This window comes from Bubalus kerabau, chromosome 19 (genome assembly GCF_029407905.1).
Source record: "Bubalus kerabau isolate K-KA32 ecotype Philippines breed swamp buffalo chromosome 19, PCC_UOA_SB_1v2, whole genome shotgun sequence".
NCBI classification, from domain to species: domain Eukaryota; kingdom Metazoa; phylum Chordata; class Mammalia; order Artiodactyla; family Bovidae; genus Bubalus; species Bubalus kerabau.
The window spans coordinates 42,634,620-42,662,165 of NC_073642.1; the positions used below are offsets into that span (position 1 = coordinate 42,634,620).

Consider the following 27,546-nt stretch of genomic DNA (forward strand, 5'->3'; position numbering starts at 1 on the left):
AAATTGCTTCACAATATTGTGTTGTTGCTGCTGCTGCTAAGTCGCCTCAGTTGTGTCCGGCTCTGTGCGACCCCATAGACGGCAGCCCACCAGGCTCCGCCGTCCCTGGTTGTGTTGGTTTCTGCCTAATGTCAACATGAATCAGCTGTAGGTATACCTATGTCCTCTTCTTGAACATCCCTCCCACCTCCCACCCCATCCCACCCCTCTAGGTTGTTATAGAGCCTTGGTTTGAGTTCACTGAGTCATACAGCAAATTCCCACTGGCTATTTATTTTCCATATGGTAATGTATGTTTCCATGTTACTATCTCCATGCATCCCACCCATTTGTTAAGTGTTTGATGCTGGAGGAGATTAGAAGAGGGGATGGCTATGGAGAGCTGGTTTGGAGGCTGCCATGCAAGAAAGGCATTAGAGACTGGGGACAGCCTTCAACTTTCCTCAACTGTAAAATGGAAATAGTACTGCCTCATAGGATTGTTATAAGGATTCAGTGAAATATGGTAAATATCTGTAAAGTATCTATACGGTGCTGTATGACACATAACTTCTATTTTTGTTATTCTTCTACACTGAATGTAAGTGGTTCCTTCTGTCATCTTAAAAAATTTTTCCTTCACAGATGCCTGACTACTCCATTAACTTGGAGATAACACATAGTTTTCAACTTAAATACTAACTTGTTATCTGGAACATAATGTTGAAAAAATTCTTATCCATATCTGATTGCAGCAATAAAAAATGTGGTCAGTTAGTGATCAGTTAGTGCTCAGTTAGTGATGCCAAAGCAGGTGTAAAGTAGGCTGAAGCCCAGGAATTGTGGTGTATGGGTTGTTGGAGTATGTGAAGCAAGTATTTATCATCCTTACCTGTAGTCCTGTTATCACCTGTTTTTTTCTAGTCCTCCTTTCACTTCTTCTTGTTAAACTCTGCAGTATAAATTGACAAGATTCAAATGTAGGATGCCAAGTTTGTCCCTGTATTTCTAGTTACTCAGTAAATATTTGCTAAGTAGTTAGGTGGTGCAGTGGTAAAGAATCTGCCTGCCAGTGCAGGAGATGCGAGAGACGTGGTTTCGATCTCTGGATTGGGAAGATCCCCTGGAGAAGGAAATGGCAACCTGCTCCAGTATTCTTGCCTGGAAAATTCCATGGACAGAGGAGCCTGATGGGCTGCAGTCCATGGGGAAGCAAGAGTTGGACACAACTGAGTGAGTGAGCATGCACATACACACATGCACACACACACACTAGCTAAATGAAGAAAATCAGAAAATCATAGCTCTAGATTGGTAAGAATTTGAGATAGTAATCCTTCCTCCAAAATATCTTTTATATATTATCTTATTTATATTATACTAGAGAGCAGCTTCTATTTAAAATATATATATATCCTCTACAAAGCTTAAGTTCTCAATGTGGCTTACTCATAGCAGATTCTTTTCCTAAGGGAAGCCACCCACATGAGAAAAGGAGACTTTTAAATTGAGGGAAGGAATGGGTTGGAAAAGAAAGAGGCAGTGTTTTAATTGGGAAAAGGGTTAGATTTTGAGAAAGATTTGCTTGAATGGCTTTCAGTTCTTAGATAAGTGGATTCCTGGGATGGTATAGTAAGGCTCTAAGGTGGTACAAAAATGAAAAGTACTCTGGAGATAAGTGAAATTGTAATGTTGATTGATAGGTGTATTAGGTGCTCAGTGTGTCCGACCCTTTGCGACCCCATGGACTGTAGCCCACCAGGCTCCTCTGTCCATGGGATTTCCCAGGCAGGAACACTGGAGTGGGTTGCCATTTCCTTCTCCATGATTAATAGATATACAATAAAAGCACTGAAGAATTGTCTTTGTGTTCATACTTTTTGCTCCCTTCTCTGAATTCGAGATGTCGTTCCTTTCTACTTCTATTAATATTTACAGTATTACTACTTTTGGGCTATCCAGGTTTTCACGTGAATTTTGACCCATTTTATTCTCACCTTTACTCATCTTCTCTCTAAATTCTTTTCTTTTAGGTAAGCTGGTAGGGTATTCAAAACCTTTCCTAGGTACTATTAATTGGTGGAACTACTTTGTCTCCCCAAACCACTTGAAGTTCTCCTGAAAGAACAATAGTGGATACAACTCCTTGCACCTTATTTCTCCTAAGAAAGGTTCTTCGTTTTAGAAAGAAAAGAAGGAATATGAAAGTGGATGGTGAGAAAGTGAAATTGTGAAATTTGCCTGTCAGTCCTTTCTTACTTTTTGAAGGTTCTTATACCTTTGAGTGTCTTCTCATTAATTTGTGGGTAAAGGCTTGTTTTTATAAAACTTTTATTATTTACTTGATTCTATGTTTAAATACTTCTTAAAATTCGTAAGATGAGGTTCTATATTCTTAGCTGCACTCTGTCTGCATTTTAAAAATAGATTTAATACCTTTAATTATATGATATCAAGGTATAATTTTTTTCAAGACATATATTCCTGACCTTGGTGTTCAACTGTGTTTAAAATACTTTCTTTATTTTCAGAGCTAAGGGACAGAGTAGAAGGTACAGAGATTTTTCAGGCTTATTGCTAATACCAAGTAAATGGGAATGTCTACTATTTAGCTGATTTGTGAACAGTGGGATTGCTACAGAAAAAGATTTGATTCTAGATCAGAGTTATCCTTGGAACATTTAATGATGTCAACTTTAATAGAAAGGTTTAAAACAGCCTTTGTTATGCCCATTTCCTTTTTACCTAGTTTTTAATCTTGACATGGTCACAGTGTCTATTCTAGCTTGACAATTAATTTATAATATAAAAGTGGTCTCTAAATCTGTTTGAAATCCACTGGTGACATATAACCCATTAATTAAATTCGCACCTGTTAGAATTGATGGGACTCTGTTGTAATAGAATGAGGAGGATACGACAGTGTGTCATTCATTCTGTGAGTAACATGGTGGCGATTGAGATAGTTTGACTTACAGTAAGACTCTTTTGTGCTTAAATGCATGAGCTCTTGTGAAGATATGAGGAAGTGGGAAATAATGATCTGTGTCATGTTATGTTCTGCTAATGATGGTCTCTTCAAAATGCTATTATTCACAGGACAGTGGATTCCAAAGTATCTATGCAAGCTTACAGTGGTACTGTGTTAGTTTTCCTATGAGGTTTATGTGGAGGAATGGCTGTACACATTTTCTTTAAATAAAAGTGTAGGGCAAAGAAACTAATTTGTACATGTAATCATGAGTTATTTTTCAGTCTTTCTCTGTTAATTTAAATGTATGGCTTCAGCCTATGCCAGCAATATATTTTGGTAGTTTTATTAATTAAACTAAAATGCTTTTAGGCAGCATCAATTTTGTTTACTCCAATTTACATAGGAGAAGATAGTGAAGGATGTCCCTTTTTCTTTAATGTTTATGCAATCCATGTTTCTGTTTCAGTGTACATTTTTTACAGTTAAATTTTGAAAAAAAAAAAAAAACATTTAACATGGTGCTGAATCTGCTCACATTGCTGAGCTTTTGGTTTATAATTGATTATTCACTAAAGTACAAGAGATATTTAAAGTATACATTTTCACTGGACTAGGAACTAACATGCTAATAAAGTAGATTAAAGATTGTTCCTTTACGGTGTTGCTGTTCAGTCACTCAGTCGTGTCTGACTCTGCGACCCCATGGACTGCAGCACCCCAGGCTTCCCGGTGTCCTTCACCATCTCCCAGAGCTTGTTCAAACTCTTGTTCATTGAGTTTACAGTGTTAGACATTTTAATTTTCAGTTTTTGAAGATTTTGATTGACCCAATGTCTTAGTCTATTCAGGTTACTGTTACAAAAATACCATATATTGAGTGGCTTAAATCACAGACATTTATTTCTGTCATCAAAGTACTAGCCAGGCCCCACCCTGCTTAGTTTCCAAGATCAGACGAGATCAGGCATGTTCAGGGTAGTATGGCTGTAGACAGACATTTATTTCTCACAGTTCTTGAGTCTGGGAAGTCCACAAGCAAAGAGCCAACAGATTTTGGTCTGGTGAGGACCTGCCTCCTGACTCACAGATAACCATCTTTTCATTGTGTGCTCTCATGGTAGAAAGGGCAAGAGAACTCTCTGGGGTCACTTTTAGGTCACTCATTCCATTCATGAGAACTCCACTCTCATGACCTGATCACCTCACAGGACCTACCTCCTAGTACCATCAGATTGGGGGTTAGGTTTGCAACATAAATTTTGGTGGTGGAGCGGGGGTCGGAAATCACAGACATTTATTTATTTATTTATTTACTTTACAATATTGTATTGGTTTTGCCATACATCAACATGCATCCGCCACGGGTGTACACGTGTTCCCCATCCTGAATCCCCCTCCCACCTCCCTCCCCATACCATCCCTCTGGGTCATCCCAGTGCACCAGCCCCAAGCTTCCTGTATCCTGCATCGAACCTGGACTGGCGATTTGTTTCTTATATGCTATTATACATGTTTCAATGCCATTCTCGCAAATCATCGCACCCTTTCCCTCTCCCACAGAGTCCAAAAGACTGTTCTATACATCTGTGTCTCTTTTGCTGTCTCGCATACAGGGTTGTTGTTACCATCTTTCTAAATTCCATATATATGCGTTAGTATACTGTATTGGTGTTTTTCTTTCTGGCTTACTTCACTCTGTATAATAGGTTCCAGTTTCATCCACCTCATTAGAACTGATTCAAATGTATTCTTTTTAATGGCTGAGTAATACTCCATTGTGTATATGTACCACAGCTTTCTTATCCATTCATCTGCCGATGGACATCTAGGTTGCTTCCATGTCCTGGCTATTATAAACAGTGCTGCGATGAACATTGGGGTACATGTGTCTCTTTCAATTCCGGTTTCCTCGGTGTGTATGCCCAGCAGTGGGATTGCTGGGTCGTATGGCAATTCTATTTCCAGTTTTTTAAGGAATCTCCACACTGTTCTCCATAGTGGCTGTACTAGTTTGCATTCCCACCAACAGTATAAGAGGGTTCCCTTTTCTCCGCATCCTCTCCAGCATTTATTGCTTGTAGACTTTTGGATCGCAGCCATTCTGACTGGCATGAAATGGTACCTCATTGTGGTTTTGATTTGCATTTCTCTGATAATGAGTGATTTTGAGCATCTTTTCATGTGTTTGTTTGCCATCTGTATGTTTTCTTTGGAGAAATGTCTATTTAGTTCTTTGGCCCATTCTTTGATTGGGTCATTTATATTTCTGGAATTGAGCTGCAGAAGTTGCCTGTATATTTTTGAGATTAGTTGTTTGTCAGTTGCTTCATTTGCTATTATTTTCTCCCATTCTGAAGGCTGTCTTTTCACCTTGCTTATAGTTTCTTTTGTTGTGCAGAAGCTTTTAATTTTAATTAGATCCCATTTGTTTATTTTTGCTTTTATTTCCAATATTCTGGGAGGTGGGTCATAGAGGATCCTGTTGTGATGTATGTTGGAGAGTGTTTTGCCTATGTTCTCCTCCAAGAGTTTTATAGTTTCTGGTCTTATGCTTAGATCTTTAATCCATTTTGAGTTTATTTTTGTGTATGGTATTAGAAAGACATTTAGTCCTTAACACCCAGTTTGAATTTCTAATTCCAGTTTGAACTTCACACCTGTTTTGAGCAGAGTCAAACTACTCAATGGCACCCCACTCCAGTACTCTTGCCTGGAAAATCCCATGGATGGAGCAGCCTGGTAGGCTGCAGTCCATGGGGTCGCTAAGAATCGGACACGACTGAGCAACTTCACTTTGACTTTTCACTTTCATGCATTGGAGAAGGAAATGGCAACCCACTCCAGTGTTCTTGCCTGGAGAATCCCAGGGACAGGGGAGCCTGGTGGGCTGCCGTCTATGGGGTTGCACAGAGTCGGACATGACTGAAGTGACTTAGCAGCAGCAGCAGCAGCAGCAGCAGCAAACTACTCAAACCATCTGTATTTCAAATGGAGGAGTAAAGGAATAGATGATACTCATATTCTCTTAATTTACTTTGGTATAATCTTTTTCCTGTGAGATGAGGCTGCCATTACTATTGCACGTTTTAGCCAATGCACTAAAACAAGAAAAGGAAGTAAGTATTATTAATAGTGGAAAGGAAAAGATAGAATTGACATGAATTTGATGTAATATGTCTACCTTGAAAATTCAAAGATATGAATAGAAAACTATTTGAAAAATAGAGTTCTGCAAGATATTTTGGGGGGATATAAGATTATTAAATAAAAATCAGCAGCTTTCCACTTTTAGTTCTGTCAGGTAGGCAGACAGTGTTTAGAAAAACCCTTCCTGAAGCATGTATATTACCATATATGAAACAGATTGCCAGTCCAGGTTCAATGCATGAGACAGGGTGCTCAGGGCTGGTGCACTGGGATGATCCAGAGGGATGGGATGGGGAGGGAGGTGGGTGGGGTGTTCAGGATGGGGAACACATGTAAACCCATGGCTGATTCATATCAATGTATGGCAAAAACCACTACAATATTGTAAAGTAATTAGCCTCCAACGAAAATAAATAAATGAATAAAAAACGTATCAAATTGCACACTTTAAAAAAAAAATATGGAGGGTTCAAGAAAAAAAAAAAGAAAAAGAAAAACTCTTCCTGTAATGGCATACCTTAAAATATTATGTGGAATTTTAACAAAAAGTACTTTTCAATGCATGCCTGAGGTAGTAGGAAAGGAAGAGAGTTTCTGAGAACTTAGAAATAATAAGAAAGTGTGAGCTAATTAGTATTGGTTAGCACTGGAATTGATGTCTACCCAGGTATTACCTGCTGAGCCTTGGTAGCTTAGGACCTATATTTTTATAGATCTGTGTATGAGAGAATGGAGATGAAGTTTGGCACCTTAGGTGGTGGGGAGGGAAAGAAGTTTCAGTGGGGAATCACCAGGTGTAAAGCTGGGATGTCTGAAGGATGACATCCTTAATAAATGACCAGTGAAAGAGCTCTTCCTTACACTGGTGGTTATAGGGATGTATATTGAACTTGTCTTTGGCTCTGGGTAGAATGCAAACCGAAGGAAGTGGGCAGGGGAGTGGGGGTGGGGTGGGGGTGGGGTGGGGGCGGGGTGTGGGTGAGCAGGGTGGGGAGACAGATAAAACAAAAGATTAGACACAACTAAAGAGAAAGTCAGTTAACTAGAATATAGATGAAAAGAAAATACTCAGAATGTAACCTATAGAGAAGACTGGGGGGAAAAAAAGAAATTTGAAGGGCATGGAACATAGCATGAAAAGGTCTGTCATAGGTCTAATAAGACCTCCTAGAAGGAGGTAATGGAGAAAATGTGACTGAGGCATTCTTTAAAGAGGTAGATAATGGTTGAGAGGTTTCCAGATAGAACTAAAATTTAGGAAAACAATAGCTTATAATTTGGCCTGGGAGAGAGAGTCATTAGATTTTAAACATTCAGATGGGAAAAGGTAGCAGTATTGATTAACTTTATACTTTAAATGTTTGTGTACATTACTGGATCATCATTTTAAGAACAGAACTGGACCATGTGATTTCTATTTTAAAAGGGGGAAATGAGGGAAAGAATCACAATAAAAAAATAAGGCTACTCCTCAAAAAACTTAGGCAAAGAGAAAGTACAATACAGAATAGTTGATATGAATTCAAATGTACCAATAATATTAATATTATGCAACTCTCCAGTTGCAAGATTAATATTGTAAGACAGGATAAAACAAAACCTAAAACTATAATTACAACAAGAGTAAAATCCAGATAGGTTAGAGCTGTTTAGAAGAGTTGTTCCTTAAAACATAAAAATGTGCATAGGCTAAAAGTTAAAGAATCGAAAATGATAAATCAGGCAAAATGAAAGTGGGTATAATATTAATAGACAAAATAGACTTTGAAGACTTTTAAAGCAAAAGTATTACTGAAAGTGAGGAATTGCTACCTGTAAACAAGCTTCCTTTAATGGCTATCTATGGACTCTTCTTTTTGAATATAAGTGGAACATTTGGAAAAATTGACTGTGTGCTGGCCACTGAAACAGGTTTCAGTGAATTTCAAAGGTTATACATTCAGACCACATTCTCTAATTGTCACACAATTAATTTAGAAGTTTATAACAAAATAGTAACTAAAAACATCTACACATTTGGAAATTAAGTTGATTAATAACTTATGGTTGAAAGAAGAAATAATGAAAATGAAAACATGGGACAGAGCTAAAATAATATTTAGAGATAAATAAATAGTCATGTTATATTTAAAAAGAAGAAATTGAAAATAAATCTGGTAACTCTTTAACTGAAGAAATTAGAATAATGCAGTCAACCCAAAGATAGTAGAAGGAATAAAGTGATTAAGAGCAGAAATTAATGAACTTGAAAGCAAAGATACAGTAGAGAGGACCAACAGAACTGAAAAAAAATTAATAACTTAGACAAATTTCTGGTAACATAGAATTAAAAAATAGATGTATAAAAAATTGGAAATAAAGAAGGGAATTGACAGATACAACCATTAGTTTTAATTATGAGAAAATGTTTTAAACATTTTCTGAAATAGAAAATTCCTGAAAAAATATGTATCACCAAAACAGGTTAAGAAATAAATAGAATATCTAGATCATTCCATACCTATTTAAAAAAATGGAATCAGTAGTTAAAAATCTTATTGTGATGAAAATAGCAAGCCAACACTCAAAAAACTGGTAATTCCAATCTTACACAAACTCACTCATGGAATAGAAAAGTATACAATACTTTACAACTTATGAGGCTTAACTGTGAGGCTAGTTAAACCTTAGAAAGCTGGGATGAAAAGAGAAAAATTATGGAACAGTCTCCCTAATTAATGTATGTAAAAAGACTGAAGCAAATGTTAGCAAAACACATTCAACATTATACAAAACAACTATATTTTGATTAAATTGGATTTAATACACAAAAGCACATTTGATTCAGTATTAGTAAAACTTTGTTAATGTAGCTTACTATTTTAGCAGATTAAAGCAGAAAAAGTATAATTCAGAAAGATGCTGAAAAAGCATTTTACAAAACCCAGAAACCATTTATGATCAAAACTCTTCTCGAACAAGGAATAAAATTATCGGAACTTTCTTTAACCTGATACAGTGTATCTCTAAAAAATATATAGCAAAAATCATACTTACTGGTGAACTATTAAAAGCATTCCATTTAAAATTATGAGTAAGAGAAAGACGCTGGTATCACAGCTTTATTTAACATTATATAGGCACTCCTAACCTGCAAAATAAGTTCCAACACATACTAACACAGGTGAATAGGGAATTAAATAAAAGAAGCAAACTGTCATTATTTGCAGAAAATATAATTAAGTAGAAACTAATTTAAATCTATAGAAAAATTATTAAAATGGACACAGAAATTTAGTAGGGTCATTAGATATAAGATTAATATATGAGAAAATTAAACTTCTATTTAGTACCAATAAAGAATTAGAAAGTTCAGTTTCAAAAAAGATACAAATAGCTTCAGAAATACAGGGTACCTGGGAACAAATCTAGCAAATGTACAAATTTCATGTGGAAAATTTTTTTAAGTTTTATTGAAATAGAAAGATGGTAACGATGACCCTATATGCAGGACAGCAAGAGACACAGATGTAAAGAACAGACTTTTGGACTCTGTGAGAGAAGGCAAGGGTGGGATGATTTGAGAGAAAAGCATTGAAACATGTATATTACCATCTGTGAAATAGATGACCAGTCCAAGTTCAATGCATGGAACAGGGCAATCACAGCCAATTCATTGGGACAACCCAGAGGGATGGGATGGGGAGGGAGGTGGGAGGTGGGGCTTGGGACAGGGGGACACATGTACACCCATGGGTGATTCATGTCACTGTATGGCAAAAACTACCACAATATTGTAAAGTAATTAGCCTCCAATTAAAATAAATAATTTTTTTTAAATGTCAATAAATGGAAAACAAATGATGTTCATGGATAGGAAGACTAAATTTTATAAAAATCTCAGTCTTTCTAATAGTCTTGCAAATTCAGTCAAAACTCCACTTGTCAAAAGTGATGACCAAGTTGAATTTACGTATTATAAAGATGAGCAAAGGGTTTATGAACAGATAAGAGAGAATAATACGTGTCTTGCTGTGCCAGATAAGAGGACTTATAAAGCTGCACTATATGCCCTATTTGAGGATAGACAGACTTAAGGATAGACAGATAAACAACTAGAACTGAATAGATAGTCCAGAAACAGACTTATACATATTTGGAAACCTGATTTATGACAAGGCTAGCATTGCAGATTATTGATGATGGGACAATTTATTATCCACACAAAAATAAAAAAGTGAATCCTCACACTACACACACAAATTAATTTTAGATGGTTTAATGACTTAGATGGCTCAGATGGTAAAACATCTGCCTGCAGTGTGGGAGACCTGGGCTCAACCCTGGGTTGGGAAGATTCCCTGGAGAAGGCAATGGCAACCCACTCCAGTACTCTTGCCTGGAAAATCCCATGGATGGAGGAGCCTGGTGGGATACGGTCCATGGGGTCGCAAAGCGTCAGAAACAACTGAGCGACTTCACTTTCATTAATGACTTAGATGTGAAATTCAAAGCCATGGAGGTTTAGAAGAAAATATGAGACTGTCTCAATGACTGTATTACTAAAGGCTTTCCTAAAGAAAACCCAGAAAGGTTAGAATATAAATGAAAAAAATTGATTAGTTTGATTACATAAAAAGTAAGAACTTCTGCTATTCAAAAGACATTATAGAGGATTCAGCAGAGCCTTGTTCAAGATGATGAACTCAAATACCTAGTGCATTTGATTAATGAATTTGATACTTGTGCAACTGGAAAATAGGAACAAACAGCTAATAAATACATAGAAAATGAAGGAAATGCATACACACATTCCGCACAGAGATCTTATCAGTTCAGAGAGACAAAGGAAAAATAATATTGTGTGCTATATTGCTCATCTGTTACTAACATTTACATGACTATATAATAAAAATTGTGTGATATAATTGTGTTGGGAAGATGGGTGCATGAAAAGTGTGTCAGTGTTTGTGGAAAAGAGCTAAATAATATGTCATAACTAAAAACTGTCAGACTTTTGGTTTGGTGGATTAGCTAATTGTATAGTATCAACATTAATTTTATAGTTGTGACTAATTGTACTATGGTTATATAAAATATTAACATTAGGGAAAGCTAGGTGAAGGGCATATGAGGACTTCGGCTATATTTGCGACTATCTGTAAATGTAGTATTAATTCATTATAAGAAGTTTAAAAAGTCAGTTAATTAGCCATCTGTATGTCTTTGGAGAAATGTCTGTTTAGGTGGGTGGGGTGAATTGAGAAAGTAGCACTGAAACATAAATTCAGTTCAGTTCAGTTCAGTTGCTGTCATGTCCGACACTTTGCGACCCCATGAATTGCAGAACTCCAGGTCTACCTGTCAATCACCAATTCCCGGAGTTTACCCAAACTCATGTCCATTGAGTCGGTGATGTCATCCAACCATCTCTTCCTCCATCGTCCCCTTTTCCTCCTGCCCCCAATCCCTCCCAGCATCAGGGTCTTTTCCAATGAGTCAACTCTTCGCATGAGGTGGCCAAAGTATTGGAGTTTCAGCTTCAGCATCAGTCCTTCCAATGAACACCCAGGACCGATCTCCTTTAGAATGGACTGGTTAGATCTCCTTGCAGTCCAAGGGACTCTCAAGAGTCTTCAACACCACAGTTCAAAAGCATCAATTCTTTGGCGCTCAGCTTTCTTCACAGGTGAACTCTCACATCCGTACATAACCACTGGAAAAACCATAGCCTTGACTAGACAGACCTTTGTTGGCAAAGTAATGTCTCTGCTTTTGAATATGCTATCTAGGTTGGTCATAACTTTCCTTCTCAGGAGTAAGCGTCTTTTAATTTCATGGCTGCAATCACCATCTGCAGTGGTTTTGGAGTCCCCCAAAATAAAATCTGACACTGTTTCTCCATCTGTTTCCCATGAAGTGATGGGACCAGATGCCATGATCTTAGTTTTCTAAATGATGAGCTTTAAGCCAACTTTTTCACTCTCCACTTTCACTTTCATCAAGAGGCTTTTGAGTTCCTCTTCACTTTCTGCCATCAGGATGGTGTCATCTGCATATCTGAGGTTATTGATATTTCTCCCAGCAATCTTGATTCCAGCTTGTGCTTCTTCCAGTCCAGCGTTTTTCGTGTTGTACTCTGGATAGAAGTTGAATAAGCAGGGTGACAATATACAGCCTTGACATACTCCTTTTCCTATTTGGAACCAGTCTGTTGTTCCATGTCCAGTTCTAACTGTTGTTTCCTGACCTGCATACAGATTTCTCAAGAGGCAGGTCAGGTGGTCTGGTATTCCCATCTCTTTCAGAATTTTCCACAGTTTATTGTGATCCACACAGTCAAAGGCTTTGGCATAGTCAATAAAGCAGAAATAGATGTTTTTCTGGAACTCTCCTGCTTTTTCAACGATCCAGCGGATGTTGGCGATTTGATCTCTGGTTCATCTGCCTTTCCTAAAACCAGCTTGAACATCTGGAAGTTCATGGTTCACGTATTGCTGAAGCCTGGCTTGGAGAATTTTCAGCATTACTTTACTAGCATGTGAGATGAGTGCAATTGTGCGGTAGTTTGAGCATTCTTTGGCATTACCTTTCTTTGGGATTGGAATAAAAACTGACCTTTTCCAGTCCTGTGGCCACTGCTGAGTTTTCCAAATTTGCTGGCATATGGAGTGCAGCACTTTCACAGCATCATCTTTCAGGATTTGGAATAGCTCAACTGGAATGCCATCACCTCCACTAGCTTTGTTTGTAGTGATGCTTTCTAAGGCCCACTTGACTTCACATTCCAAGATGTCTGGCTCTAGGTGAGTGATCACACCATCGTGATTATCTGGGTCATGAAGATCTTTTTTGTACAGTTCTTCTGTTTATTCTTGCCAGCTCTTCTTAATATCTTCTGCTTCTGTTAGATCCATACCATTTCTGTCCTTTATCGAGCCCATCTTTGCATGAAATGTTCCCTTGGTATCTCTAATGTTCTTGAAGAGATCTCTAGTGTTTCCCATTCTGTTGTTTTCCTCTATTTCTTTGCATTGATCGCTGAAGAAGGCTTTCTTATCTCTCCTTGCTATTCTTTGGAACTCTGCATTCAGATGCTTATATCTTTCCTTTTCTCCTTTGCTTTTCGCTTCTCTTCTTTTCACAGCTATTTGTAAGGCCTCCCCAGACAGCCATTTTGCTTTTTTGCATTTCTTTTCCATGGGGTTGGTCTTGCTCCCTGTCTCCTGTACAATGTCACGAACCTCAGTCCATAGTTCATCAGGCACTCTATCAGATCTAGTCCCTTAAATCTAATTCTCACTTCCACTGTATAATCATAAGGGATTTGCTTTAGGTCATACCTGAATGGTGTAGTGGTTTTTCCTACTTTCTTCAATTTAAGTCTGAATTTGGCAATAAGGAGTTCATGATCTGAGCCACAGTCAGCTCCCGGTCTTGTGTTTGCTGACTGTATAGAGCTTCTCCATCTTTGGCTGCAAAGAATATAATCAATCTGATTTCGGTGTTGACCATCTGGTGATGTCCATGTGTAGAGTCTTCTCTTGTGTTGTTGGAAGAGGGTGTTTGCTATGACCAGTGCGTACTCTTGGCAAAACTCTGTTAGTCTTTGCCCTGCTTCATTCCGTACTCCAAGGCCAAATTTGCCTGTTACTCCAGGTATTTCTTGATTTCCTACTCTTGCATTCCAATCCCCTGTAATGAAAAGGACATCTTTTTGGGGTGTTACTTCTAAAAGGTCTTGTAGGTCTTCATAGAACCATTTAACTTCAGCTTCTTCAACGTTACTGGTTGGGGCATAGGCTTGGATTACCATAATATTGAATCGTTTGCCTTGGAAACGAACAGAGAACATTCTGTCGTTTTTGAGATTGCATCCAAGTACTGCATTTCGGACTCTTGTTGACTATGATGGCTACTCTGTTTCTTCCAAGGGATTCCTATCCACAGAGGTAGATATAATGGTTATCTGAGTTAAATTCACCCATTCCAGTCCATCTTAGTTTGCTGATTCCTAGAATGTCGATGTTCACTCTTGCCATCTCCTGTTTGACCACTTCCAATTTGCCTTGATTCATGGACCTACCATTCCAGGTTCCTATGCAATATTGCTCTTTACAGCATCAGACCTTGCTTCTATCACCAGTCACATCCATAGCTGGGTATTGTTTTTGCTTTGGCTCCATCCCTTATTCTTTCTGGAGTTATTTCTCCACTGACCTCCAGTAGCATATTGGACACTTACTGACCTGGGGAGTTCCTCTTTCAGTATCCTATCATTTTGCCTTTTCATACTATTCGTGGGGTTCTCAAGGCAAGAATACTGAAGTGGTTTACCATTCCCTTCTCCAGTAGACCACATTCTGTCAGACTTCTCCAGCATGACCTGTCCGTTTTGGGTGGCCTGACATGGCATGGCTTTGTTTCATTGAGTTAGACAAGGCTGTGGTCCATGTGATCAGATTGGCTAGTTTTCTGTGAGTATGGTTTCAGTGTATCTGCCCTCTGATGCCCTCTTGCAACACCTACCATGTTATGTGGGTTTCTCTTACCTTGGACGTTGGGTATCTCTTCACGGCTCCTCCAGCAAAGAGCAGCTGCTGCCAGTGGGTGTTCACTATATGATGCAGACAGTTCATACCTGGTGCTCTGTGACAGCCTAGAGCAGGTGGGGTGGGGTGGGAGATGGAAGGGAGGTTCAAGAGGGAGGGGACATATGGATACCTATGGCTGAGTCATGCTGCTATACGGCAGAAACCAGCACATGTTGTAAAGCAATTATCCTCCAATTAAAAATAAATAAAATAAATTAGAAAACAAGAAACAGCAACAACAAAAGAGTCAGTTAAGAGTTATTGGCTCTGGAGAGTAATAAAATAGGAGAGGGTTGGGGATTATTGACATTTAGTAATAATTTTAATTGTACTACTTAACTCTTTAATCATTATGCATATGTTATTGAAGAAAATAGAAAGTAGAACGAAGTCCAAAGCAGAATGAAGGAAAGTTGTTACTCTGAAAATTTAACTTGGATGCTTTGGAAAGAATTGATGAAGTATTGTGGAAAAGAGTCCTGTTACCAAATTAGCTATGGGGAAGATTGAGCTTGTTAGTTTAGTCAGAAGTTATAGAGGGAAACCATAAAGAAATATATGCATTCTTAAACATTTTAGTTTGGAACAGTAAAAAGCATTCTTATTCACCAGTCTTAATAAAGGGTCATAGTTTTTTCTTTGTGTGAAGTGAAAGTTGCTCAGTTGTGTCCAACTCCTTGCGACCCCATGGACTATACAGTTCATGGAATTCTCCAGGTCAGAATACTGGAGTGGGTAGCCTTTCCCTTCTCCAGGGGATCTTCACAACCCAGAGATCGAACCCAGGTCTCCCATATTGCAGGCGGATTCTTTACCAGCTGAGCTATCAGGGAAGCCCTTTTCTTGTGTAGGTATCCAATGAATAGAGTTGAGTTCAGTAATGGATTTCTTGTATAAACCATGCCTATATGCTTTATACATTATTTTAAATTTAAACTTCTTTAAAGAGGAGAAAGAACTGAAGAATATATGATAAAATCTGAATGTGTAATCTTGCTAGATTTTTATGATTTTGTCCTAAACTTTTAGCCCTGTACTTGTCTAAGTTATCTAAGATAAGAGGGCTTTTTATATACTTTGTTATGGTGAAAATGTAGGATATGGTAGCGAAAATGACTGGAGGCATGACTGCACAGATAGTTTGATAAAAGAAACTATATTTTATAATAGTCTTTTGCCCCATGAAGTGTATTTTCTTTGTTTTGTTGTGAGCATAAGTAGTACATTGGTTTTTATCTTAAGATTAATACAATTTCTTGTCTCAGATTAGAGAGTCAAGTTGTTTTTTTTTTTCTTTGTTTTATTGTGGTAAAAACCACATAACTTAAAGTTTACCCTGTTAACCATTTTTAAGTGTACGTTGTTCAGTCACTCAGTCGTGTCCGACTCTTTGCGACCCGACGGACTGTAGCACGCCAGGCTTCCCTGTCCGTCTTCATGCCCTGGAGCTTGCTCAAACTCATGTCCATTGAGTCGGTGATGCCATCTAGCCATCTCGTCCTCTGTCGTCCCCTTCTCCTCCTGCCTTCAGTCTTTCCCAGCATCAGGGTCTTTTCCAGTGAGTCAGCTCTTTGCATCAAGTGGCCAAAGTATTGGAGCTTTAGCTTCAGCATCCGTCCTTCTAATAAATATTCAGGACTGATTTCCTTTAGGATGGACTGGTTGGATCTTCTTGCAGTCCAAGGGACTCTGAAGAGTCTTCTCCAACACCACAGTTAAGTGGTATTTAATACATTTATAATATTGTTCAGCCATCAGCACCAACTATCTCCATAGTTCTTTTCATCTTGGAAAACTGAAACACTCTGCCCATTAAACAGTAGCTCTTTATTGCTACTTCCCCATCCTTTTGTCAACCATCATTCTACTTTCTGTCATTTTGACTTTCAGTATCTCATTTAAGAGGAATCATAGAGTAGTTCTCTTTTTTTTTTTTTTTGTGGATAACTTACTTTACTCAGCATAATGTTCTCATGGTTCATCCTTGTTGTAGCCTATGTCAGGATTTTCTTCCTTTTTTGAGGCTGAATAATATTGCATTGTGTATCTATACCACATTTAGCTTATCCATTCATTCATTAATGGGCGCTTGGTTTGTTTCCACATTTTAACTATTGTGAATACTGTTGCTATGAACACGAGTGTACAAAAATCTCTTCAGGACACTGAGGCCATGCTTTCAGTCCTTTTTGGGTATATATTAAGAAGTAGAGTTGTTGGATTGTATGGTAATTCTATTTTAGTTTTTTGAAGAACTCATTATTTTCTGTAGCATTTCCGTTTTACATTCCTGTGAATAGTGCACAAGGATTCCCATTTGTCTATATTCTTGCCAATTGTTATTTCCTGTAGGTTTTTATTTTTTACATTTTGATGGCAGCTATCCTAATACTGTGAGGTGATCTCTCATTGTAATTTTGATTCACATTTTAATAACAATCAGTGATGCTGAACATTTTTTCTTGTGCTTATTGGCCATTTGTATATCTTCCTTGAAGAAATGTCTATTCACTTCCTTTGCCCATTTTTGAATTTTGTTGTTTTATTGAGTTTTAAGAATTTTCTCTATATTCTGGGTATTAATCTCTATAGAATAAATGATTTACAAATATTTTCTCCCATTTTGTGGATTGCCTTTTCACCCTGTTGATATTGTCTCCTGATGCACAACATTTACAAACTTTCATGAACTCCAGTTTGTCTGTTGTTTCTTTTGTTGCTCTTGTTTGGTGTTGTATCCAAGAAAGCCTCACCAAATCCAGTGGCATGAATCTCTTGCCCTGTGTGTTCTAAGAGATTTATAATTAATAGCTCTTGCATTTAGGGCTTTGATCCATTTTTTAGTTAATTTTTATGTTAGGTAAAGGTCCAACTTCATTCTTTTGCGTTTGGATATCCAATTTTCCCAGCTTTTCCCCCATTGAATGATTTTGGCCTCTTTGTGAAAATATCATTTGACTGTATAAGTGAGAGTATATTTCTGGGATCTCTATTCTATTCCATTGGTTTATATGTCTACCTTTATGCCAGTACCCCACTGGGTTTTGATTGCTGTAGCTGTGTAGTAAATTTTGAAATACGGAAGTAAGAGTCTTCAAGCTGTGTTCTTCTTTTTCAAGATTGATTTTCATATTGGGGATCCCTTGAGATTCCATATGAATATTAGGATGGATTTATTTCTGCAGAAAATGTTAACAGCATTTTGATAAGGAGCGCATTGAATCTGTAGGTGACTTTGGGTAGTATTGCCATCTTAATGTTAAGTCTTTCAGCTGATGAACATGGGATGTGTTTTTATTTTTGTCTTCTTTAAATTCTTTCAGCAATATTTTATAGTTTTAATTTTACAAGTCTTTTATCTCCTTGATTAAGTTAATTCCAAAGTATTTATTCTTTTTGATGCTGTTATAAATAGGATTTTCATAATTTCCTTTTAAGATTGTTCATGTATATAAGAAATAAACTGATTTTTTAATTTTAACTTTGTATCTTCTACTAGATTTACTTATTAGCTCCAATAGTTTTCTTTCTGGAATCTTTAGGGTCTTATATATAAGATCATAGTATCTGTGAAACGAGGAAACTTTACTTCCTCCTTTGCAGTTTGGATGCTATTTATTTCTTTGTCTTGCTTCATTGCTCTGGCTATAACTTTCAGTATTATGTTGACTAGAAGTGGCAAAAGTGGGCATCCTTGTCTTACTCCTGATCCTAGAGGAGAAACATTCAGTCTTTTATTATTAAGTACTATGTTGCTTTTGGTTTTTCACATTTGGCTTGTATTATGTTGAGATTTGAAGTAAGAAATTGACAGACAAATTACTTATTGAGGCTATTTTTTAGAACACCTGAAAATTATAAATGTGTTTCTGAAACTATATCCCACCTGTTTTTAGATGTTGAATCTATTGCATATGTTAGTTGTATACTTGATATGATGTTTTAACTGTTTCAAATTGAGATGTATTAATTTAAGAGTAGCAATATGAGTAGCTTTGTTATTTTTCAGTTGCTAAGTCCTGTCTGACTCTTTGGGACCACATGGACTGCAGCACACCAGGCTTCCCTGTCCTTCACTCTCTCCCAGAGTTTGCTCAGACTTATGTCCATTAAGTCAGTGATGCCATCCAACTATCTCATCCTGTCACCTCATTCTTATGCCCTCAACGTTTCCCAACATCAGGGTATTTTCTAATGAGTCGGCTCTTCACATCAAGTGGCCAAAGTATTGGCGCTTCATCTTCAGCATCAGTCCTTCCAGTGAATATTCAGAGTTGATTTCCTTTAAGATTGATTGGTTTGATCTTGCAGTCCAAAGGACCCTCAAGAATCTTCTCCAGCACCACAGTTGAAAGTATCAATTCTTTGGTGCTCAGCGTTCTTTATGGTCCAACTCTCACATCCATTCATGACTACTGGAAAAACCATAGCTTTGACTATACGGACCTTTGTGGCAAAGTGATGTCTCTGCTTTTTAATACACTGTCTAGGTTTATCATAGCTTTTTTTCCAATACCTTAGTTATATTTTTAATTTGACACTGCTTGATGATTATGTTTATGTATAGTGACTTTCTCTTCTAAAAAATGGTTTTTTCTCTTTCAGGCAACTTAATGCGGCCTCTTTTGAATTATGGTATTGCTTGGTGAGCATTTTTTTTTTTTTTACTTTATGTTAGTTTTCACAGTAATATTGATTACCCTATGTAATTTAGTTGTATTTTTGGTTTCCTTCTGCAGTATGTCCATGGGCTTCCTGGTTGAAGAGACTGCCCCCCTTGTTTGGAGAGGTCTTATGGTAATGTCTGCCATTGAGAAACTATTGAGGCAGGTAATAAAATTGCTTTAAGTAGAATTTTATTATGGGTACACTGTGGTAAATATTTGCTGGTGAAGGGTCATTAAAGTTTCCAGTCATGTTTGAGATGTTTTGCAAAAGAATCCAGTTGACAGACTGAATTTATAATGAGTTATGTGGCGCCAAGACCAAATTCCACCATCATGTGATTGAAACTTCCCATTGCTCATCAGTACTAATGTCTAATGCCTTATTTTATATTGTTCTGTTTCCCTTTTCAGACTCTGTTGAGTCTGTAGTACAATGAGGATATCTATTTTATAAGCAATCTGCCTTCTTTAGATTTATGGTTAATTTCATTGTGGCCAATATTGAGTTATAAGGGCACTGTAGAAATTCCTCAAATGTAGAAAAAATTATTTAAACCACCGTGTTTATGATTTAAAATTGCTTCAGAAGAAAATGAAATTTTATTTTACTCTGAGTACATATGGCTATATATTTATATATATAGTATCTGTCCAATCAACTTTAATTTATCCTTAAGGAAGAGAACATTTGATTGGATAATCTAAAAATATCAGATGGGCTGTATGTTATTTATAGAAATAAATTTTATTTTTTTCTTAGTTGCTGTACATTTATAGTTAATTATCTTCTAGGTTATAAGTACTTCACATTTTCTCACTGACTCACAACAGTTACCCCTTATTTATTCACGTTTTACTTTAGGTCAGGCACCATGCCATAGGTTGACAGTTGTAATCATAGGTACTCCTATATTCATTTTAAGTTGTTAAAGTAAGTAGATATTTCTTGAACTCTGAAACTCTTCTTTTTCCCCCTGTAACATCTTGTCTTATTTTTCTGCTGCTTGAGTTCTGATAAATTTGCTTTTTGATCTGTGTTCCCAGGATCTTTCTGTTTTCCCAGCACATTTAAGTCTCTTGGCTACATTTCTTTCTCTTTTACACTCAGATCCCATAGTTGGTTATTTCAGTTATACTCCTAACAACATTCTGTCCGTCCCGTGATCTTGACCTTTATTTTCGTGGACTAAACCAGCCTTTTTTTTCTTTAAGGAAATTTTAAAACAATCTTTATTCAGTTTATAATTAGAGTCAATGAAAATTTGAAAACACAGAAGGAGGATTCTGATTTTAATATTGTTGACTGAAAAAAAGTACAACCTATAAGTTGAAAATTATGTTTTGTTTGGTGGACAAACCGAGGACTTAATCCTTGAATGCAGTCTCAGACAACTCTAAGGGACTGCTTCAAAGTGGTTAAGGGAGGAACCAGGATATATGAATTTTTGCAGCAAAGTTTTCCAGGTAGTCAGAACATCAAAAGATTACCGTTAATTTGGGGAGAATGGATACATGTATTCATATGGCTTAGTTCCTTTGGTGTCCACCTGAAACTCTCACAACATTGTTAATTGGCTATACTCCAGTATAAAATACAAAAGTTAAAAAAAAAAATTACTGTTACTAAAGAAAACCACATATCTCAAGTTAAGGAATTTAGTGCTTGTTTATGTACAGGAAGATGCAAGAGCTTGGGCTCACTGAAATCATTCCTCAGTTATCTGGGGCCCTCAGCTGTCTGGAACCAGTATCCTGTGCTTTCTCCTTCTGAGCTTGCTCTCAGGGTGCACCATCGGGGTGGCTGCAGCAGCTGACAGACCGCTAGATGACAGGCATCCTGTTTCTATCCTAAGTTCCCTCAGGGCTAACTGTCAGGGAGGCTACAATGCAATGCCTTGATGGCTGCAAGTCCTTTGTTTACTGATACGGCAGGCAACATTTTTTCATCCTCATTATTGGTTTTCCCCCTCCTGTGTTAGGGTTAGAATTCTCAACAGGAAATGATTCAGAATTCCTCCTAAGGCTTGTGGATGGCCACAAGAAGGTGGAAATTCTTCCACTTTCCACAGTAATCAGACACTTAGAGATTCAAGTCAGTGAGAAGAGACACAGAAATACAGGCCAAAGGTTGGTGTTCTGAGGAGCATGCTCTGTGAAAATATAATAGCTGGTTAGATGCTCTGTGGGCTTCCCCTGATGGCTCAGCATCAGGGGACACAGGACACTCAGGTTCGATCGCTGGTTGGAAAGATCCTCTCGAAAAGGAAATGGCAACCACTCCAGTATTCTTACCTGAAAAATCCCATGGACAGAGGAGCCTGGAGGGCTACAGTCAGCAACAAATTTCCTTCGTTTCTTGATGTTCTATATAGCAGTGGATTGTGGAGGATACCTAGTTCATTGGCCAATTAAAAAAAAATTGAATATAGCACATGTACAGAATATAACACGTATACATGATCTGATCTGATACCTGTACATAAGGGTCCAGATAGATGGATTATCCCAAAGAGAAAATACCTTTGTACTCATCACCTAGGACAAAATAAGCAGAATACCAGTGTTTCAGATGCTCTTCTATCTCATCCCAGATACTAATTTGTGGGGAGATGATAAGTACTTGTGGTCAGTCTGCCATCTTGAGCTAAAATCTGTTTTTAAAGTTGTTTTTCCTTTCTTTCAGTGTTTTACTGGGTTAAACTTACAGATATAGTAGGATGCACATATCTTATATATGGAGTTCAATGATTTTTGATAAACATATATAACTATGTAACCACACCCCAGTCAAGATAGAGAACATTTTTATCCCCCTCTAGAAAGTTTCCTTGGGCTCCCTTGCTGCTGCTGCTAAGTCACTTCAGTCGTGTCCGACCCTGTGCGACCCGATAGACAGCAGCCCACCAGGCTCCCCCATCCGTGGGATTCTCCAGGCAAGAATACTGGAGTGGGTTGCCATTTCCTTCTCCAGTGCATGAAAGTGAAAAGTGAAAGTGAAGTCGCTCAGTCGTGTCCGACTCTTAGCATCCCCACGGACTGCAGCCCACCAGGCTCCTCCATCCTTGGGATTTTCCAGGCAAGAGTACTGGAGTGGGTGCCATTGCCTTCTCCAGTGCATGTAAGTGAAAAGTGTAAGTGAAGTCGCTCAGTCGTGTCCGACTCTTAGCATCCCCACGGACTGCAGCCCACCAGGCTCCTCCATCCTTGGGATTCTCCAGGCGAGAGCACTGGAGTGGGGGCCAGTGCCTTCTCCACTTAGGCCATCACTATTGTGATTTCTGTCACTCTAAGTGAGTTTTGTGTGTTCTTATATATTTCATATAAAGGGAACCTTGTAGTATAATTCCCTTTTGCATCTCATTTGTTTTTCTTAGCCTAATGCTTTTAAAATCATCCTTGTTGCATGTATCAGTAACTGAGTCCTTTTTATTGCTGAATAGTAATTCCTTTGCATGAATATAACCCAATTTATAACTTCTGATGATAGACAATTGTGTAGTCTCCAGTTTTGGGCTATTATGAATGATGCTGCTGTAAATACTTGTACAGGTATTCATAAAGGTTCCAATTGTTTCACATCCTTTTTTTGTGTGTGTTATCATTCTCTTCACTGGTGGCTGTAAAAATGATGTCTTCCGATGGTTTCAGTTTGTGCTTCCCTGATGGTCAGTGATGTTAAGCCCCTTTTCATGTGCATGTTATATATTGCTGTGTCTTCTTTCATAAGTGTATGTTCAAGTCCTTCACTTTTTTTGGCTCATTTCTCTTCTTGTAATTGAGTATTCTGGCTATGAGTCCATTACCAGATACATATATTGGGAATATTTCTCCCAGTCTGTGGCTTGCCTTTTGATGAGCTGAAGTTTTAAATTTTCATGAAATCCAGTTTATCAAAAAATTATGTTTAATGCTTAGTGCTCTTTGTGTCCTCTGTAGGAAATCTTTGCCTGTCTACCCCAAGATTGTAAAGATATTCCTGTATATTTCTTTTATCTTAAAACTTTTGGGTCTGGCTTGTATATATTGAATAAATTTTCATGTGTGAAGTGAGATAATGATCGAGGTTTATATTTTTCGTTGTTGTGTGATAACAGGAAATACATTTATTCTTTGTCCTTTGGTCCTGACACAAAGCTCCCCAAACCCTTGGAATTTCCTGAGTGGTAGATTTGTCCTTTGTCATTCATAAGGAGCCCCTTTTTGAGCACAACGGCTGGTTCATGCTAGGGAGATGACTTAGGGTGGCATCTCTAGATAGCCTCAGATGGGACTGGTCACCAGAAGACCAAGTATTTAGAGAGTTAGAATTTTCCACCTCACCTGCCTACCTCTGGGAAGGGGATATGGGGTGGACTGCAGAGTAAACGCTATAAAAACTCTTGGACAAGATTTGATGAGCTTCTGGGTTGTAAAACACATCCATGTGCTAGGTAGGTTGTGTACCCTAGCTCCATGGGGACAGAAGCTCCTGTGCTCAGAGCCCTTTTGAACCTTGCCCTGTGTACTTACCACGCCTTCATCTGCCCTTTTGTCTGTATCCTATACTCTTTGTAATAAACTGGGAAATGTAAGTAAACATTTCTCTGAGCTCTGTGAGCTGCTCAAGTACAATACAGGCACACCTAGGATATTTTAAGTTTGGTTCCAGACCAGTACAATGAAGAGAGTATCACAATAAAGCCATTACACAAACTTTTTTGTTTCCCAGTGCACAAAGAGTGTGTTTCATTGTACTTTAGTCTGTTAAGTATACAGTAGCATTATGTCTAAAAGAAACATTGTACATACCTTAATTAAGAAACACTTTATTGCTGGAAAGCATTAACCATCATCTAAGTCTTCAGCAGTCCCTTGGACTGCAAGGAGATCCAACCAGTCCATTCTGAAGGAGATCAGCCCTGGGATTTCTTTGGAAGGAATGATGCTAAAGCTGAAACTCCAGTACTTTGGCCACCTCATGTGAAGAGTTGACTCATTGGAAAAGACTCTGATGCTGGGAGGGATTGGGGGCAGGAGGAGAAGGGGACGACAGAGGATGAGATGGCTGGGTGGCATCACTGACTTGATGGACGTGAGTCTCAGTGAACTCCCGGAGTTGGTGATGGAGAGGGAGGCCTGGCGTGCTGCGATTCATGGGGTCGCAAAGAGTCGGACAGGACTGAGCGACTAAACTGAACTGAACTGAAGTCTTCAGCAAGTCATAATCTTTTTGCAATAGTGACATCAAAGATCAGTGATCACAGATCACAGTGACAAATACAGTAATAATTAAAAAGTTTGAAATATTGTAAGGATTATCAAAATGTAATGCAGAGACACAAAGTGAGTAAATGTTCACTGCCGGGAGCCAGCATATTGCATATTGAGTGCATATTGCATATTGAGTGCAGCACTTTCCACAGCATCATCTTTCAGGATCTGGAATAGCTCAACTGGAATTCTATCACTGCCAGGAGCCAGCGTGAGGAGCTCCACCCATGACAAAGGTCATGAGGAAGGAGGCTCGGCATACGCAAAGGCGGGATCGAGCCTCAGGAGTCCCCCTGGAAATTCACGAGCATCTACCTCCCAAACCAGAGTCTGCCTACTTTCTGCTTTTTGCTTTCACCTACACCTCTGACTTTATGGGGGCTGTCCCCCACTACCTCTCTCTGAAAAAAAGAGTTAGCTTACAGCTCCAGTTAATAATTCCTGGGTGTGACAGTGTTTCAACCTACAAACTCCTTTGGAAATCCTCTAGCCTGCCTGAATGGGTTTTTCCGGCCACATGTGATTGTTCAGAGCCTCCCAACTGTGAGAGGCAGGAGATGTTCTAAACTGCCTAAACACAGATTCCTTTGAGTAGTTAAAAGATTGATTAGAAATTGTATTGGTGAAGGGTTTTTCACTTGTTGGGCCAATGTTTGCTGCTAAGTCTCCATACTCCTTACCTACTGTGTCCTTGGCAGTGTATTGATTGATATAATGGGTGTATAGAAATGTAAAATGCAGCTTTGTCCAGTGCTTTTTGGGAGGCTGGTGCCTGACTTTGGAATAATCACCTTTAGAGAAAAATAAGTTTCTTAAAATGTTAACAGGCCTCCGGGCCAGAAGATGATGTCAATCACCTGAACTTTTGCATATGATAAGTTTGAAAGCCTGGCTTCGATTAGAACCAGGAACTGCTGTCCTTGCATGACTCCACCCCTTCCCCCATTATCCTCTATGCATAACTTAAGGTTTAAAAACTACTTTGGAAAATAAAGTGCGGGCCTTGTTCACTGAAACTTGGTCTCCCCATGTCACTCTCTCTCCCAAATTCTAGCTGAGTCTCCATCTGGAGCGCGGAACCCACCATGCTTGCTAATTATGCCTGGGCTTCTAAGATCCTACCGGGGAGGCCTCAGTGTCTCCTCTCCTTCGGGAGAATGGAAGGACGCCTGCGGCCTACGTGAGTGGTGCAAACTTCTTGTCTTGAAGTTTTATTGGTCTCCCGCGTAAACCAAGCTACTCAGCCTCTTTTCTCCACTGAATTTTCCTACTGAGCTATCCTCATTCTATTACTCTTTGTATCCTTAATTAACGTGTAATTAAGCAGTTGTTTCCTGACCCTTGCCTATGCCCTCTCTCCTTCGAATACCCTGGATCAGCTGGGGCTGGACCCCGGCAGTTCACGTGGAAAAATGGTCCTGATAGACTTGCTTGATGCAGGTTTGCCACAAACCTTCAATTTGTAAAAAATGCAGTATCTGTGAAGCATGATAAAATGAGATATGTTTGTAATTGAACTTAAGGAGAGGGATCTTGAGAACCTCTGATTAATAGCCAGTTAGCCCCAAAGCACATGTAACAGCCTGGATTTGTGATTGGCATCTGAATTGGGTGCAGTCTTGTGGGACTAAGCCCTTAATATGGAACCTGATGCTATCTCCAGGTAGAGAGTGTCAGAGATAATTGCTTGGTCATATTGGAAAATACACATTATCTAATTTTTCTAGCATTATTTGTTTAGAAGACTTCCCTTTCCCCATTGAATTGACTTGATACATTAGACAAAAATCAATTAAGCTTATATATAGGGTCTATCTCTGGACACTGTTGTATTCCAGTAATAGTTGAATCCTTACAGTAAAATCATATAATGATTGTAGCTCTTTAGAAGGCTTATTAATATCAGAAAGTGAGAGTCCTCCAACTTTGTTCTTTCTTAAGATTACTTTGACTACTTTAGGTTTTTTCACATTTCTATATAATTTTCATATTCAGCTTATCAATTTGTGTGGGAAAGCATATTACTGTTTTCATTAGGATTTGTTGTTCTTCAGCTGCTAAGTCATATCCAACTCTTTGTGACCCAGTGGACTGCAGCACACCAGGCTCCTCTGTCCTCCATTATCCCCTGGAGTTTGCTCAAATTTATGTCCATTGAGTCGATGATGCTGTCTAACTGAGTCAGTGATGCTGTCTAACCCTTTCATCCTCTGCCACCCGCTTTTGCCTTTAATCTTTCCCAGCATCAAGGTCTTTTTCAGTGACTCAGCTCTTCCTAATCAGGTGGCCAAAGTGTTGGAGCTTCAGCTTCAGCATCATCCTTCTAATGAGTACTCAGGGTTGATTTCCTTTAAGATTGACTGGTTTGATCACCTTGCAGTCCACAGTCCTCCAAAAGCATCAGTTCTTTGGTGCTCACCCTTCTTTATGGTTCAATTCTCACATCCATACGTGACTACTAGAAAAACCAGAGCTTTGATTATATGGACCTTTGTTGGCAAAGAGATGTATCTGATTTTTAATATGCTATCTAGGTTTGTCATAGCTTTCCTTCCAAGGAGCAAGTATCTTTTAATTTCATGGCTGCAGTCAACATCCACAGTGCTTTTGGAGCCCAAGAAAACAAAATCTGTCACTGCTTCCACTTTTTCCACTTCTATTTGCTGTGAAGTGATGGGACCAGATGCCATATCTTAAGTTTTTTGAATGTTGAGTTTTAAGCCAGCTTTTTCACTCTCTTCTTTCACCCTCATTAAGAAGCTCTTTACTTCCTCTTCAGTTTCTGCCTTTAGAGTGGTATCATCTGCATATCTGAGGTTTTTGATATTTCTTCTGGCAGTGTTGATTTCAACTTGTGATTTATCCCACCTGGCATTTCACATGATATACTCTGCATGTAAGTTAAATAAGCAGGATGACAATATACAGCCTTGTGTTACTCCTTTCTCAATTTTGA

At 38.3% G+C, this 27,546-nt stretch overlaps 1 protein-coding gene across 2 annotated transcripts in view; it reads left to right on the forward strand.

Annotated features, from left to right (window-relative positions):
• NUBPL (NUBP iron-sulfur cluster assembly factor, mitochondrial) overlaps positions 1 to 27,546 on the forward strand; it is a 245,750-nt gene that overhangs the window by 76,157 nt on the left and 142,047 nt on the right. The window contains exons 5-6 of one of the 2 annotated variants that reach the window (XM_055556683.1): positions 19,279 to 19,318; positions 19,413 to 19,470. In XM_055556683.1, coding sequence (XP_055412658.1) covers positions 19,279 to 19,318; positions 19,413 to 19,470 — 98 coding nt within the window. Of the gene's footprint in view, positions 1 to 19,278; positions 19,319 to 19,412; positions 19,504 to 27,546 lie in introns of both variants that reach the window. The other variant, XM_055556682.1, reaches the window with a different exon arrangement.